This window comes from Pelmatolapia mariae, linkage group LG13 (genome assembly GCF_036321145.2).
Source record: "Pelmatolapia mariae isolate MD_Pm_ZW linkage group LG13, Pm_UMD_F_2, whole genome shotgun sequence".
In the NCBI taxonomy this organism is placed as follows: domain Eukaryota; kingdom Metazoa; phylum Chordata; class Actinopteri; order Cichliformes; family Cichlidae; genus Pelmatolapia; species Pelmatolapia mariae.
In genome coordinates, this window is record NC_086238.1 from 23,661,841 (window position 1) to 23,684,976 (window position 23,136).

Below are 23,136 nucleotides of genomic sequence, written 5' to 3' on the forward strand. Positions count from 1 at the left end.
AAGTTCAAGGGGGCCGAATAGTTTTGCAAGCCACTGTATTTACTACATTTAGCATTAGAGAGTGTTAAACTGTGTCTTTATAACAGTGCTCACAGAAAAGGAGTCGCAGAGTGCTTTATAGAAGTCTGAAGCCTAGGTCACCCATGGAACGCTATCTTGGTCTGGTTCTATACAGACTCAGACCTACTGTTAGATTTTGACAGACAGTTATTTTATTTACACCGTGACCTCTGACACAAAGGCCATATTTTTTTTTCATATTTTCATATTTACGGTAGTCCCTATGCGCACACTGGAAACACAGACCAGTCACGTGCATCATAACCCCTCCCAATGATGCTAGCCAGCCAATCAAGTCATTACTTCAGAATGATGTTGAAAATGTGTATGTGTGCCAAGTCTGCCAGGAGAAACATGATCATCCTTCACCTTGAAGCACCTTCAGAGGTCTTGTAGAAAAGGCTGGCAGTGATGATCATCTATATGAAGGGTGGGTTATTTTGAGCCTTTTAACTGGGATCCTCAGAGGCTTGGATAGCTGCTCCTGTGGCTCTATGATGCAAGTTGAAGAGAGAGAGGGAAGCTTTTGCGTGTACCTCATGGTGTCACATCCATACCATCTAAGGAGGTGGGGGCTGTGTAGGAGGACTCAGCATTTTTTAAATGCTTCCGCTGAACTGGCAGATAGCTGTCAGGATGAAGAATGCCATTTAAAGTTCAGCCTCCAGCTACTGAATGGTGAATGATAGACCTCAACAGATCAACAGTTTGAAATCTGATGTCTGATGCGTAACTTTTAGAATCTTTAAAAGTATTTTATTTAATTTTGAAAACATTTACCACCAGGGGGGCGTGTTTTCACATGTGTGCTGCTGTGCGTTTTAATTCTTCTTTACCCTGATCCCATTTCCTAAAGCGTTTTCGCATCAGCCATTGTGCGTTGCCTGGTTAAGTAAAGGTTACATAGACTTATTGCACCATCTTGTGGTACAAATGTTTTACATTAAAATATAGCCCAGTTCTAGTTTGACTTCAGCTGATGACATTTATCCGTAACCCTGAATTGAATTGGATTGGATTGGATTAATTGGAAGAGAATGGATGGCTGATAAACACAATGACAGTTAGAAGATGAAGTAGAGGGACTAGAAAGAGAGAGCAGATTCCTCCTATATTGGCTTCTCTTCATTGGCTCCCGTTAAATCCAGAATTAAACTGAAAATCCTGCTCCTCACATGCAAGTTCTTGAATATTCAGGACCCATCTTATCTTAATGACCTTATAGTATATCACCAAATTAAAGTGCTTCACTCTCACACTACAGACTGACTTGTGGTTCCCAGAGTATTTAAAAGTGGAATGGGAGGCAGAGCCTTCAGCTTTCTTTGGAACCAGCTTCCAGTTTGGGTTCAGGAGACAGACACATCTCTACTGTTAAGATTAGGCCTAAAACTTTCCTTTTTGCATATAATTAAGGCTGGATGAGTGGACCTGGAATTCTCCCATAGTTACAGTGCAATAGGTGTAGTCACCATTTCAAGGCAGTAACATAGTAAAAAATAAAAATTAAACGGTCAAATAGTCCAGGATTTTATCATTTCATCTGAAGGAGGGCTTGTTAAACTATTAGAAACATGTATTGGTCAAACACAGGATATTATTCTATAACAATTTAGTCTAAATTCTACAAACATGATATGTGCCACATGTTCTGCCTGTTACGTGTATTTTCTGTGGTTATACATCCTGTTTTTGTGAGGTCATTTTCATCTTCAAGTCTTCATGCAGCATCAATGAGGCACAAGCCCCCTCTGGTGGCAGGAAACTGGTATGACGGGACTCAACAGCAGAGCATTGACCAAACAAATACACAGACAGTAATTCCATTTCCACCATTTATTGAGTGCAAAAACAATATTTCTGATATTGTTCAATGACATGGATGATAAGCAGGATGTCTCCTGGATACTAAAGATATTTTGACACCATGAAGAACATTTTTAACATTGAAAAGCCATCTGTGAAAAATCCCCGCACAGAGACGTATAAATACTCAAAGAATGTTAGAGGAACATGGCAGTATGTATAAATTCAGACGCTGAACACTTGGCCCACAGAGGTCTGCACGATGGGCTCTGTACAAGTTTAATGCTACTCAACAACACTTTCACTTCCCTGTTTCAGCTCTGTTACACTTCATCCTGCGTAAAACAGGACTGAACAGAGCACTGCACTTCAGTTCATTCACTACATGAGCATCTTTTTCATCAGCTTTTCCAATTGTTCAAACTCGAGATGTGCTGATTGTGAAATTTTGGGCTGACGCTGATGTTTATAATTATTTGGCCTATAGCTGATTTCATATTTTCATTCCTTTGTTCGTTTTATTTTTACTGCTCTTTTTCTATTTTGTGCCAAGGGAAACAACGAAATCTGGAATTTAAAATGACTGTTTCAGAGTCTTTCAGCACTTCAGGCAGATAAACAATGGACACTGACACTGGTAAATGTATATATATTTATATGCTGATTACCTGAAACCTTATAATTTAAGCATTTGGATCAACGGCACCAAAATCAACGCTAACGTAGATCTGTACTCCAGGTCCTTCTCAGAACTTTCCCCTCCATCATCATGGTACCCTCTACACCTTCCTTTCAACGTGTGTGACTGTGGGACCTCAGACCAGCTTAGATGTCCACACAGTGTCTTCATACATGTTCTTACCACCCGGGTTAAAGGCCTTTGTCAGTAGTACAGAGACGGGGCAGCCGGCCACAGGATCTGTCACATATCACTCTCATAGGAGTGGAACAATTCAGAAACTGTAACACAAACATCCACAGTGTCACACCATGGTCGTGTCTCCCTGGACTGCGATATGAAGCTGTCAATGCCAGGTTACTATTTACAGACCATTCAGGTAACGAGTGAATCCGTTTTGTTCATAATGCAGTCAGGGTCAAGTAAAATCTTTTTCTTCTCCTCTAACGAAAACCGAGGTATGAAGGGAAACCACAGCTTTGGAGAACTGTTCCACCCCTACGGTCTGAAACGATAACCAGCAACATCTCTCGGGTCTGAAAGAGCCTCGTTCATATCACCAGGATACTGTCAGTAAATACACAAACACTGGCAACACCTGCCTTTTCTAACATTAAACACAAACTACATGCATGAGCTATTTTTTGCAAAGTTAATCCTTCAGATTATCTGATCACGCTGACACATCTCATTCTACGTGAGCATCAACAATTCCCTTTAAATCCAGCAGATGGTGGGGACAACTATGGAACATAAAAATGACAAAACAACAAAAAAACAGCGTCTCTTGAATTTCTGCATTCTGTTAAAGGGGAATCCCACCAATCTTTGTATCTTTTAAATCCAAGTTTGTTTAGATGTAGTGTGAAGTCATTTGAGTGAGAAAAGTGGGGGTCTGCTCACACCTCTGTAGCTGCTGCACCTAAATAATGGTGGCTAGCCAGGTCATGGTTTGGTCCAAATGCTTGGGACATCAGCTCTGTTTATATTTTATTACATTCAATTTCTTTTTTTTTCATATGCTTTTTAAGAATGAGTGAATCATTATAACCTTATACCTATTATATATATTTTGTTAGTAATAATCATTATTAAAAATAGCACATTTACCATGAAACCACTAGAATTTTTTCTCTTTTTTAATAAAGAAATCAGACTGTCCAGCATATTGCATGCTGGGTTTTTATTATTATTAATAACATTGTTTTGTTTGTTGTTGTATTAGAAGTGGCTTCATTCTCTTTTTTTTAAATGGCTTTGTGCATCAGTCACCACCAGGTGCTGCTAAATCCACACAAATCAACAATCTGAAGGATTATCTTTTTAAAATTCAAACAATAAGGTTACAGTTTACCAGCAACTGTGAGAAGTAAACTTAAATGACATATATAACCTACATCTATCTGTATACTTAAAGGAACTGACTGAAGATGAGTCCCATGTGTCTGAGCTCAGATTCCCTCCATCAGGAGGTGGAAACAGCAACTGACAGAGCTGTTTACCACAGAGTCACCCTGATAAGAAATCCAGAGCAGGAAGACAAATAACGGCATGTCTTTCATTTCCTTTCCTCTTTCAGCCTGGCCTGTCAGACAGAACCTTCCTTAGACTAAGAAAGGAGAAGTCCGGCTTTGTAAAGACTGGCACGCCACAGCGCTGAGCCCAGCTCATGTGTCTCAACATGTTTTTGTTTACTGGAGTTATGGGTGACACTGCGGCAGACAAAGAGCTTGTTCAGGCTTCTGCTCGCTGCTACAGTCACACAGAGATGGAGCTGCTGAGGTGGCTCGGTGGCAGGCTCAGGCCTAAGCTGACTCTGGGTTTGGGGGAGTCAGTCGACAGGTCCGTGCTGAGGTCGTTCAGGTTGGCCTTTGTGTCAGAGGTCACGGTGAGGTCGTTGAGGTTGGGCGCCACATGAAGGGGAGCAGATAGCTGGGCGGTGCTGCTGCTGGCCACGCGACGGAAGACGAAGTAGAAGGGAGCGGCTTGCGGGCGGCTGTGCAGCTCAGCCTTTATCTTTTGAGGGTGGGTGTCTGGGGCCAGCTGCTGGCTGCTGTCCTCCATCAACAGGAACAGGCCGTAGTTTTCGGGGTCAGACACTTTGAACTTGCGGGCGCACAGCTGGCACACCTCCTCCACGGTGGCATAAGGTCGCACCTGCAGGGTCTTGGCTGTGCAGCCGCTGTCCAGCTCCTGCAAAGCAACCCGCAGGTAGTTCTGAGGGACAGTCAGAGGAGACGGTCAGTGTTCAGAGAGCAAACATACGAAGCCTGAAGACTCAGATGTTTTTGATTGCAGTTAAACACTGAAAATCCTCCTTGCCATCTTTTCAAAGCTGAGAGGCTGTACTGGGTGATGTTGCTTTTGAAAATATTGGTGTATAAAAATATCAAAATCAACTCTGAAGCTAAAAGACAAACTCTAAAGCAGTGCTAATCTGCCAGCGTCACAGAAACTTTTTGCACAGAGTGAACTTATTTGTGCGTTCTCACCTGGAAGTCATCGATGGATGGTGCAGAGCGCTGGGTGGTGCGGCGGCGGTGCCACTGGTGGAGTGTGTTTCTGGTCTCAGAGCTCAGCACTCTGGCTGCTTGCTCCTCCTGGAAGTTCTTGATCAGAGACATGGCTCCATACGCACTGGTCAGGTAGTAGCCACCTGCACATCAACACGCACACACAGCGGCACACTGTTAATTACTTGGGGGGTGGGGGATGGGGTAGATTGTGCTGGTTTCCATGGAAAAGTGCCACACCTTCTCCATGCAGCAGTGAGGGGTCCAGCAGCTCCATCATGTAGAGTATCTCATTGTCCAGCTGAGGCATGTCACACTGGGCCAACACATAGGTCAGCATGGGCAGGAAGTCATCAGCACCATACAGACGACCTGTCAAACACACAGCAGGTTCACTCATCATTCCTGCCATGCGACACTGACTGTGGGTGTGGGTGTGGTTTTCATCTGTACCTGAGTTGTCCTCCATTATGGTGTAGATCAGTTTGCAGACTCTGAGCAGCATGCTGACCTTCTTCTCTGGAGAGTACAGTTTACACATGGTGTGGAACTTGTGTTTGATCTTTTCTATGGCCACTGTGTCCGGGGGCTGCGCATCGGCCACGCCCATTTCCTGTGGCTGCCTGGCCTTGGCCTGGGACAGGTTCTCCTTCAGCTCCTGCCACTCCCCACTGCGTATCTGGAATTCCTGCAGGGCGCTGCTCACTACGGCCTTGAGGGGCTTCAGGACACACTTATGCATTGCTTTCTCCAGGACTTGGTCTGTGGACGAGCGCAAAGAGAATATTTCAGTGTTTCGCACAAATAAACCGTTAGTGAGCAGAGGAAAGTTCAGCATAGCTGCTAGCAAATCAAAACACATAATACAAACATCACAAACGCCAGGCAGCTGCTGGTGCAGCCTGTCTGGCTCTAAATGAAGGACACCGCTAATCACTACAGTGACTTTGCTCCCAGAGGTACATGAGCTAAGTTACTAAAAGGCAAGCAAGCCTGGATCATGCTAACTGCTAAAAGACCCATTAGTATGGCCTCCAAGTAGCTGATTATTGTTTCTGTGAAGCAGGAAAATTACCCCCACCTGCATCAGGCACACCCACCATCAAGTGCGTAAGTAATGTGTGCGTGTGAGTCGCATATTAGAAAACAAATGTCAGTGGAGTCTAAATAAAAAAATGAGGTAAAGATTCCACAAGAGGAAAGCACATCAGTGAATATGAGTCAGTGCAATAGTGGTGTGTTTTTAGATACCATCTCTCTTGAAGGAAGTGCTCTCCCACTTACTGTTTTCTATCTGAACACCTACACAGTGATTAAATACAACATGTGATTTGAGATCAAGAGGGTCCACAGATCACTCAGTGAGACATGTTTTAGCTGTGACATTAATAATTTTACCCATGTTCACTGCATACCAAATTTATTGTGTACCATGAGCCATGATTTAAGAGCTACAAGCTGTTAGGAGAGTGTCGCGATCAGATCAGTTCTACTTGTCATCATCATGTGTGTAAATCAAGTTCCTATTGACGACCATGTGTGCAGCTCAAAGTTCAGCTAGGAGGAGTCAAACCATCATGAGCTTCTTCTGCTTGTGCAGTCTGACTAACACACGAGCAGGAGGCCAAACCACAGCCCTGCTGAATAAGGAATGTGTGTGTGAGATGCTGACTGTTCTCTAGGAATATGGAGTCAGCAGTTTCTCTGGCTGAGCAAATCTGCACACACACACACACACACACACCTTTCCACCACATGAACCCGTCTCCATCAGCCTCCTCCCGATGAAGTATCAAAGTCCGACTCTCTGCTTCACGCCTGTCTGTGAGATTCCTCCACTCCTCCAGATGTACGCCTACTGGAGCTGCATCAGAGAACCAAGCTGGCAACTCTCCAGCAGCACATTCTCACTTCCTCATTCCATCACTGTGTACCGACTGCCAGTAAACGAGGTGCTCTGCATGATTCTGTTATCACTGCTTGCTGGCACGGACTAAGAATGAGGAGTGAGCAGATTTCGCTAGTGCTTAAACTCTCTGTGTCAACAAACACTGATAATCCAGGGTGTGACTGTGGCTTATCTTCATGATAAGATCTTTCACTCACTGGAAACCACCTACATGCGCTACATGTCACCACTGACGTTCCTTACCGGAGCGCTCTACGGCTTGGCAAAGATGGAAGTCACATCAAACTGAACTGTTCAAGTATTTCCAAAGAAAAGCTTGAAAAAATGATATTACGACAGCACTGTCTGAAACAACCGCTTCCTTTTTTTCCTCATTTCAGGTAATTTTGAAACATTTGATCAAACAAAAAGGGGAACCCATTTCTGTCAAATATATTAAATACTATTTTGTAGTTCATATTATTATTAAACTTGGCCAAAGTTTCAAACAATGATCACTCGGGTTCACACAGTTTTGTGTGACATCACTCGGGGGAATATCCCTCATTCCACCTCCTGTTCAATCTCTTTGTTTACAAAGTGCAGAAATTTTGCTTCAACAGCTTCACAAAGGAGCTGCGCAAATAAACAAGGTCTATTTTCAACTGTCGGTAATGAAGAACTGGAGTCTAAGAATAAAAACATGGCTTTTTGTTCCTGTTCAAAGGGAGTTTTTCCTTCCCACTCTTTCTGGCTGCTGGTAGGGACTCATCTGAATGCTGACGCTCTGTCTGCATGATTGTAGGAGCTTTACCTTACAATATAAAGTGTCTCGAGGCAGCTGTTGTTGTGATCTGGTCCTTTTTCCCCTAAACTTCTCATCGGTCTGCGTTAAATTTAATTACTTTTAACCAGTTTTTAAATGGCTCCTAAAGTTTTACCAACAGTCTAAAATACTCGCCGCCCTGCCTCCTTTTCCCAAAGCTAGAAATCTGAGAGAGAGAAGCAGCAATTGCTGCTATTGCAGAACTTGGAACCAGTGGAGTTCGGTCCCATTTGCTTGAAAAATAGCTTCTGATGTCAGCTTTCGGTAGTGAACAGTAAATTTGATATCTAACCGTTAAAACCTAACTTGTGAGCATTTTGGTTAACAACTAGAAGGCCAAAACTCACAGCTGTGGGCTTTTTAAATTGGGAGAGTTTTCTTTCCTGCAGTCTCCACTGCTCTGCCTAAGTAATTAAAAACAGTGCCAACATTCCTCACTGTGGACATCAGTTAAGAGCTGTGTCCAAGTCACCCTAAAGAGGGACATGTCCAGATTTACAGACACACTAATGAGACTCCTCAGACTAAAGCTCTGTACTTATAGGCTTGTAAAAGTGTGAACATATTTTAGCCTGCGGTCTGAAGTTTTCCGCACTTCACAGGAACAGCTATGGGTGAATGTTGACTCTGTGCTTCTTTAGATCGCATGCATGCATCCACCTTAAAATGCTGTGAGAGCAGGGTTAAGGAAATGTCACTGTGTCCTGGATCACAGATGGACTGTAGACATCACAGTGGCACCCGTTTTCCTGGGGACAACTTATCAGCCAAGGCCAGGGAAAACTAGCAATCACACACAACCTTACACACTTGTGTCTTCCCCTCTGAATATAATCATCCTCTCAGCAAACATCCTCCACGCAGCCTTTAACCAATCACCTTGTCTGCTGCAGCTGGGCGGTCTCACAGAATACTGACTACAGGGAACAGCTGAACCTTCAGGTTTTATCCACAATCCATTTGGTGAAGATAAAATAACAGTGAGACCACATCAAATACCATTATACACTCACACACAGTGTGTGTGTGTGTGTGTGTGTGTGTGTGTGTGTGTGTGTGTGTGTGTGTGTGTGTGTGTGTGTGTGTGTGTGTGTGTGTGTGTGTACAAAGTGACTGTCTCCTTGAACTATAAATAGCCTGCTGAAATCAGGAACAGAAGTGAGTATCTGTTCTGTCACTGAAGCCAGAAGCTACACAGATTGTTGACTTCCTGCTTATAATCTGAACCATAAAAATAGCATTTTGACTCGTCCTCGTCATACCAGCAGCATGTTTAAGACATCTACAGAACAGCAGACCTCATCTACTTTGACCTTTGATCCCATAAACTCCTCTTGAATGTGTTCACTAAAGTCACTCATTAGTTAGTCATTAGCAGGATAAAGCAAGACCAATGTGAATAATGCAAAAAAAACCACAAACAAACAAAAAAGTTTACGTTTTCAGCTCCAACACTTGCTCATCACTTCCAGTTTCAAAACAGTAAGACGACGACTGCAGTGTGGTCTTTTATATATATCAATATCTAGTGTGGATCTGTCTGAAGGAAATAAAATCCACCTTCCAGCATCAATAAACATGTTAATTAGCATGTTATGTGTCATTTGTCTGTACAAAAAGTGAATTTCTAAGCTGATAGGTGACCTAAAAGCAACAGCTGAATAAAAGTATCATCAGAGCTATAAGTAAAAGCCAGAGTCCCAAGGTGTGTATATGATAACATCATCAATAAGTTAGACCTGCTTGATGATTTCATGATGTTGATCTGGCTCAGGCTGTCTGCCGGAGGACAGCCTCTCTGTGTGGGATGACTTCAACACAACAGACTCTATTTTCCCCTGCCCCCTACTCCCCCTCCCCCCTGAACATCCTGAACACATACACAGCTGGGGTGATGAAGGAGCACAACAAGCACAGAGGTAGCTTCCATATTTGAAATCGACCTACTCCCAAAAACCATACATCATCTACAACACAGATGGCCTGATGGTACATCTTGTTTTAGGTCACCTCTCAGTTTCATCTGATTCACATTATGTCATTTTCTCACACCACCTACTGGCAGTGTCAAGTGAGAGAGGGAGAGATTGAAGAACCACAGATTAAAAACAAAGAGCGAAGGGCAGGGAGAGACACAGTGTGATGGGGGCTTGCTTCTAATCCTCTCCCTCTGATTGGAGAGCTGGAGTTGGACCGAGACTGGTTGCATGACTTGGCAGACGGCCATCCAGAGGCATCTGGGCCAGCCGGCCTTTGAGCTCAACAGAAAACACTCTCTGAAGCTGCCACAACTAAATGTTGTGTAAGTGTTCCAAGAAGTAAAAACCGCAGCAGTTCCCAGTGTGTCATCCCTGAGAAAAACAGGCCATTCAGAGAGCGGGCACGAGAGGGGGCCACAACACGCAACAATGGAAACACAAAGCTGCTCTTTCAATTTTAGTTTTCCCTTCAGACACCACACCGATCGTAGCTGTCAATCAAATTATTTATCAAGGGAAAAATGGAACATAATGAAAATGTTTCTGGCTTTAAAGGTGTGTTAAGCAACGTTTTTCATTTTCTAACAGCTGAACAGCCTGTGGAGTTTTACACACGTCCAAATCCAAAAGGATGCTCCCCAGAATGCTTCCTTAGCATTCCAAACTTCTATTTATAATGAAATGAGCAGAGATGGAGATACCCTGTTCTGCTCTGGGTCGAGCTTTAAAAAAAATTGGATCCTTCAATCCTGATACACAAACGAACACAAAACAATAACTTTCTTACAGGTGAAAAAAACATTACAAAGTCAACTGTCAGCACTTCTCCACCCAATTCATGACTTCATAGTTGCAGCCCTTTGCTCAACTTTCTGAACGAGGCCAGTAAAAACAGGTTGGTGAAGTGGGCTCCTTCCTCCACAGATAAAACCCTCTTTGTGCTCTGTGTTTACATGTTTCTGTCCAAGGTCTAATGTGGCCACTGAATCTTGGCCTAAATGATTCAGACTCTTCCGGCAGGTGTGTGTGTGTGTCAGTGAGACATTGTGTGTGCGTGTGTGTGTTTGTGTAGTTGTGTCTGGCTGTCCTCCTCCATAGTGCTTTAAAGACATTGTAAGATAAAAAAAGAAAAAAGGATAAAAATAGTAAAAGGGCAGTAACAGAGAAATGCAAACACAATTATTGCTTCAATAGAGATTTGCATTCCGCTTCTAAAGTAGACACACAAAGCGTTTTCCAGTGTTCACTGCTAAAATACTGAAGTGAAACTGCTACATGTGCATTAATTGGAGTTAATGTGACTGTGATTTTCCACAACGATTAAGATTTCTGAATGTGTCACTCATTCACACTTCCTAAAAATTTATCTGCAGTCATGCAGGGAGCTGACTACCTGCTGAGAAACGATGAGATCAGAAGCTTAAAAAGGTAGAAATGTTGCAACTGTGCAGAGCGGCTACTTCAGCAGAGATCTGAGAGGAGTGGTGCAAACTGTCTTTGGTGTAAATACTGTCATTAAAGCAACAAGCTGACATTCTCCTCTGTGATGTTAGTATTGGAGGAGGGTCAGTGCAATGTCTGGGAAAACACAGGTGAGAAAATAAAGCTCTGTGCTAAAGTAAAATGATGGAGGACCACACCCTGCACTGCAAACTCACCGATCTGGTCTTCTGGGATCAGGCTCTCGATGGGCGGCTCCATCTCGGAGCTCTGTCGAAGGTAGCTCTTCATCTGTGTGGTAAACTGCCGGAGAGTCTGCAGCAGCTCCAGTCCAGAGTCGTATCCCTGCCATGCCTGGGTGCCCGCACCCTCGCCCATGTAGCTCAGATAGTCCTGCACCAAGGAGCCGAAGTACGAGCTCTTATCTCTGGACAGCTCTACCACTTTACGGATCGCCCTCTTCTCAGGTGTGAGCAGCGAGTTGAAAACGCCGCTCACTTTGCGCAAATGGCCTCGCAGGGCCTTCTGGAGGACCAGGGCACTGGCACTGGGGCGACGCTTTGTGCGGTGTCCAGGTGGCACCATGGTCAGGTCCTGGTCTTGGTCCTGATCGCTCTCCAGGCTGACGCCATAGTCGGGTTCCTCTTCGTCATCTTCATCCTCATCGTCGTCATCATCCTCCATACTGCAGAAACCTAGGTGGGACGGTGGGATGGAGAGGGGGAGGTGGGTGTTGAAGTCAGCCTCAGTGGGGGGGCTGGGGTCATGCATAGGAGGCATAAAGAAAGCTGAGGACTGAGAGAAATCCAGCGAGTCTGACGAGTCTGTGGAGAGGCTCATGTCACTGAGCCGCTGGCTGCCCCCGCTGCATTCGTCAAGTGCTTCTTCCTCTCCTCCGCCCACTTCTCCATGCTCGACTGCTGTCACCACGGTGGAGTCTGGGGGACTGCACGAGTTCTGGGAGCAGAGTAGAGCCTTTTGCCGGGATAGTTTGGCTCTGATTAGGGCCTTCTCAATGGTGTCGTCCTCCAGAGCTCGGTGACACTGAGCGTCCTCTAGACTGGATGTTGGTGAGGCTTTGGTTCGACGTGGAGATGAGGACAGAGATGGCAGAGAGAGGGGCAGTGATGGCCGGGGGATGGATATAGGTGAGCTGATGCTAAGTCTCTTAGGCGGAGAGGATGAGGGGCTGATACTTAGCGAGGAGCCAAGGCGAGAAAGGAGGCTGCTGCCTCGCTCCCTCTCCTCCACCTTCTCCTTGATCCAGGAGATCTTTTCGGGCATGCTGCGCTGCCGAATAGGAGGGGCTGTTTGCTGTGCTGTAAAGCGAGGTGGAGGTGGCCGAGGTGGTGGAAATCGTGTCACACTTTCTGGCCCGCTGAGTTTGTGACTTGTGCTGGTGTGTAGCTCTGTGTTTCTGTCAGGGTTCTGCAGGTTTTCTTGCTGTGACTGGCTGCTGTGGCTGTGATCTGAGCTGCAAACCTGGAGATCGTTGGCACACGAGCCCTGAGCTTCCTTACTGCTGCCTTTTCTTTTGTCAGCTTCCTCTCTCAGGTCCTGCTTTCCTGTGTCGGGGATGTTGGGAGCGAAGCTCTGATTATCATCTGGCTGGTGGACCTTTAGGAAGAGGGGGTTGATGAAGCACAGTGCTCCATTGGCTTGGCAACACTCAAGCTCAGATGGGGTGCGAGTTTGAAGCCGAGGGCGTCCTGAGGTAGCTGTTGAGGACACTGGTCTGTGGGCAGGTGGGGGTGGTCTGTCGGGAGCTGCTGTCCCCGTCAACGACACTGAGCTCTTCCTCCTGCTGCACAATGGAACATCCCAGAAGCCTAAAAAGAAACAGCAAATGAAAGATCTTGTATTCATATTGTTTTCTATTGTTTTTTTAACAGTAACCATGAAATTTCTAAATTAAATATCAACATTGTGTAAACAATACTTGTATAATACCCTAAATAACTGCCTAAATGTTTTGTAAGCTTTTACAGACTTCCATACAACTTCATTATCTCAGATTATTTTGACCACGACCATAATCATAAAGTGATAGTGTGTTACTGTGATTGACCTGATCTGGTAAAACTAATCCCCAAGGCCATGAGCCCTATAACCTATAAACAGATTTCAAGTTCAGCCACAATTTGGCTTTCATAAATTATGAAAGTAAGAAAAATCAGGGGGAAAAAATGGGAAACATTTCCTAAAAATCCTTTGTGTTTGCTTTTAATTCGAATCAGACTTTATGTCCAAGGAAATCCCCTTTAAAAAGAAATCAATAAATACTTGACTTATCAAGTTAATGAATAACCTTGTTAATTAACGGAGATTTTAATCCTGGCTAAAAATAATAAGTGCGTTTTTTGTCATAATCTAACACCCAAAAGATAAGAAACACATGGCAAGGTGAGGGAGACTCATGGATTCAAATATTACAGTCTAGTATGATGTAATAATATTTTTCTGTAAGTAAGAAATTTGAACTGTTTCACCCTCAAAAGCTTTGGAGGTATGAGTGCCACTAATATTGACTAATAAGGGCCAAAATAATTCTGTTTAGATTTCATTGCAGTATTAGAGCACCATTTAACAAAGAAAGCATCACCATTGCTCACAATTATCTCAAACTGCATCTGCTGAACAGTCCAACTCGCCTGTGATGTCCCTCAGCGAGGCTGTGTAAAGCAGAATCAAGTAAAAAATCCTTCTGCCCACTGCAATCAAACAGCTTCTCACTGGAGAATCAAGTTGGAATGAAGTAGAAGAGCTATGTATTGGGTGGTTTGCTTTCAAAAGCAAAAAATGTGCCAAGAAAATAAACAGAGTCAGCTATCTTTTTTTCCACAGTTTTACTGGGAGCCGACACGTTTATAGATCCAACAGTTCAGCGAAGAGCAGGAAAATGCTCAGTAGTGCTCCCATCAACTCCCAGTAAAAGCCCCGCTAAATAAAACAAATGCCAAAAACCTCTAAATGCTCCTTCATGCTGTTAGGAGCTTTTCTCAACAGAGGAAAGAAAGAGAGAAATGGCACTAAACAATTTTAACACAACTCTTTGTTGAGCACTTGGAGTCTGAGCCGTACCAGACAAACACACAGCAGAGGAAACAATGGCATATGAGAAATATTAGTGCCAGACACAGTGCAGCTCCTTCACACACAGCAGAGAAGAAACAACAGTACTTACTGTGACCCAAAGCTGAATGGCACAGGCGAACTGCTGATGTCAGTCTAACTTTGTGTTTAGAGGACACTGCGTCTCTGCAGGCTGAAACTCTGCTGGTTTCTGTGGCTCGCTCGCACTCCCTCTTTGTTATGACTCACTTGTGTTAATAAGGGTGTGGGCGGGCTGTTGGCACACTGTCCCCACCTCTCCTCTCCCCTTTCAGATGAAGCTGCGTGGCAAACCAAAACAAGTCCTTCCCCCCATTTCCGTCTTGCGCTGCTGATGTTTATTCTCTCTATAAGTAACCTTTACTTCTCAGACTTGCTGAAAAACTTCTTTGTACATTCGTTACAGTTATGCTAAAAGTTTACACATACTGATGATGGGAATGTCAGGGTAATGTTGGGATTTTAATGATTTCTTTGAACTGCTCTTTTTCCAGGGTGGAATGATTGTACAGCATACATCTTTAATGATGTCAAATAAAAATAAAAAAAACCCAACAAAAACTGGCCATACAAGTTTGAATTTATTTTGGATTTTGGATCAAAATCATACATACATCCCGAGAATATTTGGTTAAATTTCCCTTAGCAAGTTGCACCTTAATCATGCACCTTCAGTAGCCACCAAAAAGCTTTTGGCATAGTTCTGGCTAGATATAACCACTCTTCTTGGCAGACTACATTGGTGGATTCCCTGGTGTGGACCCAGCTTTTAATCATGGACTGCAATTTTTTTTTTCAATAGGGGATGAAGAAGTCCCAGACTGTCATCTTCAGAGTAGAGAACACCAGTTAGCATGTTCAGGAATAACCCAGGAACCAACAAGACTCCCACGAACTGGAAACTTCTGGAACACAAGTGTCACTGTCCACACTGAAGTGAGTTTTATATCTCTATGGACTAAGAGCGTGGCGACCAAGAAAAAAGCCCCTGATGAAATTTGCAGATACCCACATGGACAAGCTAAAGGCCTTCTGGTGACCAGGTTGGCGTGGTCCCTGGCTGCTCCAAGCAAGATGCTAACCCCTGATACATCCATTAGATCGTGAGTGTGTGTTCATATTAGATAGAAGTCATGTTGTATAAACAACTTTGAGTGCTCAGGTAGGATAGAAAAGCACTATATATGAACTAGTCTATTTAACTATGTTGCAACAATGACAATGTTTCATCCTTTGCAGCTGTTTTGATGTCAGTGGTACCTTTGCCTTGCACAAAGTGGATGGACTAATGACAAAGAACTCTGTTCATATTTCCGTGTTTCAATAAATTGCGGCACCCATTTTCACCTATGACTAGTAAAATAAAAACAAATGAGTGGAGGCTCAAAACCTTTCCAGAGTACTGTGTTCAAAAGCAACTTCCACATATGAATGTTTTCTGTTTCAAAGATTTCACAACTTTCATCGGATTTTTACTTTGCATAAAAAATTTACCTGCAATACACAGTAATGCATTCAGGTGTGCTCGTACGAGTATATACAAAGCACAGTAAAGCTCTCCTGCACAGTGCGCACACACAGAGTCCAAGACAGGAATGTGGTTTGTTGTGGTTTTGTGTAAGAACTGGGAAATTGTGTGACATCATTCAGAGCTACGGCTGCCAAACTGGAGCCAGAAAAAAAAAGTCAGAGGGAGGAAGTGGTGGCTCTCTCAGTGCTGAGACTACTTCAACTTAACCAACTGGCAGATGAAACAAACTGTTCCATCAATGAACATGCTGCTTTCCATAAGAGTAGATCTGATTATCAGGCTGCACACCAGGATGTTGCCAGACTCTACAGTGTATTAGCAATATGCTGAGCTGATCCTAAGGATTATCATCAAGATCAGTGTTATTACTAACAGATCAGTAACAACCAATCAAAACCCAACAGATCTCTTAATGAGCCTGGAAATGATGCTTTACAGCTCTGCTTTAACAGCCTGCAGTAAATATACAGGTACAAAATAGAATGTGTGAATCTCAGGTCAAATACTGAACATAAGAATCAGGAAAGCTTGGGCATTGATTAATAAGTTATCACTCCCATTGTTAACATTCAGACAGAAGCTACTCGCTCTCAGGAGGTGCTGACCATCCTTTTCACTTGTTAAATTAACTAAGTAACATAATAGTAACACACTCTGGTGAGTCTGGTGTTGCCTGCCTTGCTAGTGTCTTGCCAATATCTACATAGAGCAGTTCATGAAAAAACAACAACAACAACAAAACAAATGTTTCAGCTGCAAACCTGAGCAACAAATAGTTCATAACTGGATCTGATACTGACGGAGGCACAATATTAAAGAATATGGAGTCAGGGCCAAATAAACATGACAGGAATATGACTGATCAAAGGCTGAGAACCTGATGAGATCTACAAAAGAAAGGCAAATATTTTGTGATACAAGATTAGAAATGTTTTATTTATCTTTTATTTATATACTAAGGAAATTATTTGTAAAGATTAAATAACAATTCAATGATGTTGTTTAAAGTGATGGTTTCCAAAGTTTTTTGCAATGGGAACAATATTAAACAGATTAGAAGTTCGGGGGGAGTATTGATGTGTCGTTCAAAAAACCCAAAAAACAATTTATGTTATTGAATTACTTAAAGTGTTTTGAAAAATTCAGCTTTACTAATATTAGCATAAATTAGGGTTAAATAATAATGTTAATGACACACTTGGGCTGAGAAGCTTCATGTTAAACAAGTACTCACTGAGGCCAAAACATCCATTCATCTACTTAGCTCTAAGCCCTTGCCAAGAACTCTGAATTGGCTAAGGGCTAACACATATCGATAGCAACCATACACACCCATGGCCAGTTTAGAACAATTTCACTTACATCATGCGTGTCTTTGGAGTCCATGTATATTTTCACTTTCTACGTTAGAAGCCATACAGTCATGGGGAGAACATACAAAATTTGAGAGGGGTTTTCAACCAATGCAAACATGCTCCCATGCAGTCCCCTGAAAACCCAACAGTACATTGCTCAACTGGTCAAATGCTGATTGGTTGACAAGCTAAGCAGAGCAGGAACACGACAGTGGAGTTCATTGCCAACAGAGAAGAGCGAAAAAAAGATCAAAGATAGACTTCTATGAAGATCAGACCTCCCAAACAAAAGAAGTTGTCCCCTTTTGGCTGTTAAAAAGAACCAAGGTCTACACTGAGACTAATGCAGTAAGTGGAGTCTGCAAGGCACTAATGCTAGCTAATGTGAGAATCCATTAAAATATTCACGTCAACATTACATTTATGTCATTTATGCTCTTAGTTCTTTAAGCACATTTTTAAAGATAAAGTTATTATGGTGCAAACTTGCAAACTTTAAAAATAAATTATAGGGAAAACCAGAAGCAAAACATCAAAACTTAATCAATTCAAGACTAAATACAAAAACATATCATTGATCTTAAAAGTTCCCCTCCTAATTTGTCAGCCAAATAGAAAATCTGTACACATGAAGTATCTAATGCGCCACTTTTGGACCCGGCTGCCAAGCTAAACTTTAAGAACATTACAAAAAGTCAGTTACCTTACTAAAAAAAAAAACCTTCCCTACAACAGTGTTATCACAGGTGGAGCGCCACACAACATAGGTAACATGACACTGACAACGTCACACTCAACAGTAATCTTTTCTCCTTTGTGAGTCAGTGGTGAAAGTAATACCCACAGAGTCTCACAAGCATACTTGTTCATATCAACGTCAGAAATGTCTCCTAGATCAACTATTCACTGTAGCTCAATTACCTTTAGCAGAAAGCACAAAGGCCACTATTGTGTCACTTCACCAAAAAGGTACCCTTTTTATGAATGAAAGACTGTTTGTGGGGGGGTTGTAAAGACAACAAGTCTGTACGCACTTCAATAAAAGGCAAGAATGTCATCAAATCATCGTGTCACACGAATTCTTTAAGAAGAAGTCAAGTCTAACTTTGAGTACCCCTTAATGCCTCAAGCTGAATCATAGTGGTAGAGTCTGAGTGGATAAAAAAGTTGCTCTGAGAAGGATGCGAAAAAAGAGTGCTGTGGAACGTAAATCAAGGGGAGTTCGATTCTGAGCCCTTTGCTGCATGTCATCACCCACTCTCTCTCCCTGCTTTCCTGTCTACTCTCCACTATCAAACTGCCTAACAAAGGCTCAAAAAATAATCTTAAATGCTTGAATGTCATAGGAACTATTGCCTTTACGATGAATTTACAGAAAACTAAATGTTGTAAGGGGTAACCTACCAGGGTTAGATTTATCCCTGCATACTTTACATGTTTAAAAACAAAACAACATAAAAAGGGAAAATGTTTTTGATTTGTGTCACAATGATTATTTCTTTTTCCCTGGTTTGCTGAGACTTAGCCAAAAATCATCCCATGACAGTAAAAGGGAGGGTTGCACCACGACTAAAACGACTATCGCAATTATTTGTCAAGATTATTCATTGAGTTTAGTGATAATAATGTTTGTCTTAGAGTCATGCTTTCACTTTTTCACAGATGTTCATCTGTGACGTCTGTGTCCCTAAGAGGAAAAATATGAAAAAATAAGTTGTAATTGTCTGAGTTGATATTAAACAAGTCACAGCACCATGGCCTTCATGATTAGATATAGTGCATTTTGAGGTGAATTTTTAGGCGGTTGATTGAGTTAGTTGTGTGTCTTGTGGTGACGATAACTCTACAGCACTGTTATAGGACATGATGATTAATTATATGATGGTGGTTATTTATGGTGGTCCAGGGAACAGCTGTGATTGGTACATGCAGACAGGTCATTTAGGGAGCGCTTGATTTGCTCTTGTTTTGTGTTCCACTGGCAGACCACCACTTTCAATATCATTTGATCGTCTTCGTTAAATTGCGTTAAACTAAAATCGTGATCAAGATTAAAATTAAAATAATTGTGCATCCTTAGTACCGGGTAAGGGATTGAGGCTGGTTGTTGGTGGTGATGACGTTGACCTCACACGATTAAGTCATGAACATGAATAAAATCTCTTCTACAAACACAGGCGGTCTTGCCTGATTTAAACAAAGCTCAGTCGCACTGATCTGGGTGTGGAAGAGGTTTTTGTGCCTAAGAGTGATTCATTCAGCACCAGCATGCCAGTTAACTCTTCAAATACCATGGAATGTGGTTGGGATGGGCCTCAGGAGAAAAAAAGTTTCTGCAGGTTTTACACCCGATAAATGTGGGGAAAAGGAAAGTACAGTCTGCTGATGGAAGTCCACAAATCAGTTTGAAAAAAAAAACTCTGAAACTGAGCAATCATTAATTACTTCCAAATGACTGTAGATGACTGAATGGAGAAGAATAGTAATTGGCTATCAACAGCGCTCAGCAGTAATTTACTTCCATACTTGCAGTATATACTGCATTCCTTAGACTTTCATAGAATACATAGCTCTATAAGCTTCCAAAGTAATTTGGAAGCTTATAGAGCTTCCAAAGTAGTTTATACTTTGGAAGTATAAGCTACTTATACAACTACTTAATAAACAACCAACTATCACTGAGAGTTACACTGAACACCGATGTTACACAGACATTATTCTCAAAATGTCTTCAACATTTAAAGTTTATGTGTAGCCAATTATGTCATATTTATTTCTCTCTGCAGTTTGAGTTCCCCAGCTTGACCATTAACACACACTACATATAAATAAGTGAACAAACCTGCACCAAGCTTAGCAACTTCCTCAAGATCAGAAAAAGTTCTGGCTGAAGCGATGGCCTCTGGGAGCTTCAGAGTAAATGGCAACACATCCCTGAGAAAGAGAGAAAAGGACCAATGAAAGTTAGAACACGGAGGAAAAGCGGTTTGATTTAAAAAGCTACTCTTAAAGTTGTGTTAGTCACCGTGTTGAAAAAGCTGTGGCTCAGCTTGGTTGTGCGATGGTGGCTAAGGTGTGGGTTCAACCACAGAACTGTGGAGGATAATAGGGCTGGGCCATATCATACCGTTCACGGTAATACCGGTATAATGTCGGGCAACGATAGGAAAATGAAATATCGCGATAGAATATGGGTAAAACGCGCATGCGCAGTGCCTTTTCATACGCACATGGTGGAAAAAGCATGGCGGCGATGGAGAATGAGAAGGGCGAAAGCGGATCGTTGAATGAAACGGATGAACCAGAACTGGTTTGTAAAAATGCTGCAACTTCAGTGGTGTGGAACTGGTTTAGCTTTCGTCCGTCAGATACACAACAAAGCACTATTTTTGGTAGAGCATGCTAGCGGGCCGTCGTTATTACCGTTTTTTTTGGAAAATACGGCACACTTAAAATCAATCCTTCGATTTTTCTGAAAATCGACAGTGGCCCTTATAATCCCGTGTGCCTTATGTATGAATTCTGGTTGTGTTTACTGACCTTGAAACGATTTTATGTGGCGCTCGAAAATCTGTCAAATGCTGTAGAGCGACTTTGCTAAGCTACGAACCCGCACCGCTTGATGGATTGTCGGAGCATTACGGCTATCGTAGGCAGGCGCCTCGCGGAGTGATACGTACTGTGCTTCAACATAATATTACGGTATTGTGTGTGTATAACCTCTTTTAAGTTTTGTGGATATTATACATGGTTATGCTGAGGATATGTCGGCCAATTTCCACTGGAAATGCCTTTTGGTTAAACTGTCAGCAAGGAATTTGCATTTGCACTGTTACATTTTTTATATAACTTTAATGCACATAAAAAACAGCTGCTTGTTTAAGTGAAATACGTTGATTTTTTTTTTTTTTTTTGCACGAATAAAGTTGTGGAGTTGTAAAGTATCTTGTCTAGTGTCAATTATATCGTCAGTTATATAGTTATCGCAAATTTTCAAATGTATATCGTGATAAATATTTTTGGTCATATCGCCCTGCTCTAGAGGATAATATGTGCATGCTGCTGTCCTACCTCTGGGACTTTACCAAAACATTTCAAAGATTTTACAGTTTCGGTCATGCAAGCTTGCGTGAACAACAGTGAACCTAATTTTATGATATTGATGTCACAGTGAACCCTGGACACACTGGGGCAGTGGAGGATATACATTTTTGATCCCCTGTTGAATTCCTCATTTTAACAACTTACAAAGAAATAGGCAGTCTATAAAAATAAATAAATTAATAAATTAATTAATGTGCGTTCTAGTGAGGAAATAAGTATTTGATCCCCCCTGAGAATTTGTCCAGTACACTATCCAACAGATGTTTGTGTGGCAGCTACCAAAGGACTAACTGTTATCAAACCACCATTCACAGTTCCACATGAGGACAGAATTGACTGCTAAGAATTTTTGAACCAAAAGGTCATTTCCAAAGAGCTTCCAAACATGGCAGATTTCAAAAAGGATGAAATGAGAACATTGGAAAAGGGAAGGGCCAAAATATCTACTGGAGAAGAACAGTATCTGAAAATTATATCCTTTGGAGGAAAAAAAACATAAAATCCCCAAAAAGACCTGACACAGGTCAAGATACAGCTGACTCTTCCATTGATCTACTGTTCATGATAGTCTCATCAGAAATCGACTTGTGGCTGTCAGAAAGCTATTCTTAATCCGCTCCTTTGCTCTGGTGCCAAAATTAGTCAAGAACTCGACTGAAAATCAGTGGCAACAGGTCTTATAGAGTGTGGAATCCAAATTTGAATTATGTTTTAAATTCAAAAGTCTGAAATTTGGGTATTATCGGTTATATATCAAATTCTGAGGATTCTGAACAAAAAGATTACGTAAATTTGTTCATGGGACTGAATGAACATGATTTTGTCTGAGAAACAAACATTATGCGAATAATCCAGTAATAATGAAGCAAATCCAGACATCAGGAGTGTTTTCGGACTTCAATGTCCAAGATGTCCTGTGAGGAATGCTTCAGCAGAACATTTGTTGTGCGACCCCCCGTGCAGAGCAGGCAATAGATAGGTCAATACATATCTGAACAATCCCATAACAGTGCATAAGCATTTTACCCATATTATGAACTGCTAGCAGATTGTGAATACAAGCTGTGGAACTTTTGAGCTTCCTCGTCAGATGCAGAGTTAGGAGCTCAGTGTTTCAAGGTGGGCTCAGACTGGAGCTGCTGCTTCTCCATATCAAAAGAAGCCAGCAGAGGTGGTTTGGGAGTCTGACAAAGATGCCACCTAGATGAGGTGTTTCAGACATATCCAGCCACAAGGAGACCACGGGGAAGCCAGAGGACAAACTGGAGCGATTGTGTGTTTTGGCTGACTCGGGACTGTAACTGGGTCAGTAGTTCTTCTTTCTTGAGTTTTGTGATGATGGTTTTTAAATAACAGAAACAGAAGCAGTAGATATGTGCTTTAAAGCTAACAGCTGAAATATGAATGTCTAACAGTTTGCAATAATGATGGTATGGTGACTTTACCTGCTGATGCAGCAGAAGGCCATGAGGTGGAAAAGGTCTGCAAAACTCAGTCCTGATCCCTCTAGAGAGAAAGCTGTAGGAAAACAGAAGCACATGATCAGTTCAGCGAAGGAAACCATCAGAGGGCAAAAAGCATTAGAAAAAGACAGCTCAGTCTTTTTAAAACGGTTTTCAGCAGCAAAGGCCAATGAGGCAATGTGAAACATTCAAATGTCAGAGTCAAGTTTTAAGTCAGTGCATGCAAAGTGTGGTTCAATTCTGCTTTATAGTCCCTTAATTCAAAGGAATCCCCACAAGGTTATAAACTATATACAAACAACAGCAACGAGAATGACAGTGGTGTGACCACTTTTCCTCGACTTACTGACTCATTAGTTTGTAAAAGAACACCATGCTGGA

General features: G+C 42.3%; 1 protein-coding gene across 1 annotated transcript in view; it reads right to left on the reverse strand.

Moving 5' to 3' along the window:
• Positions 1–1,896: 1,896 nt before the first annotated feature.
• The window catches only part of rin2a (Ras and Rab interactor 2a), a 53,006-nt gene continuing 31,766 nt past the window's right edge, over positions 1,897–23,136 (reverse strand). Inside the window, exons 6-12 of the mRNA XM_063491768.1 lie at positions 22,738–22,810; positions 20,031–20,122; positions 11,410–13,020; positions 5,512–5,820; positions 5,299–5,430; positions 5,038–5,201; positions 1,897–4,762 (exon numbers count right to left, since the gene is read on the reverse strand). Coding sequence (XP_063347838.1) covers positions 4,304–4,762; positions 5,038–5,201; positions 5,299–5,430; positions 5,512–5,820; positions 11,410–13,020; positions 20,031–20,122; positions 22,738–22,810 — 2,840 coding nt within the window. The 3' untranslated portion in view covers positions 1,897–4,303. The remainder of the gene's footprint in view (positions 4,763–5,037; positions 5,202–5,298; positions 5,431–5,511; positions 5,821–11,409; positions 13,021–20,030; positions 20,123–22,737; positions 22,811–23,136) is intronic.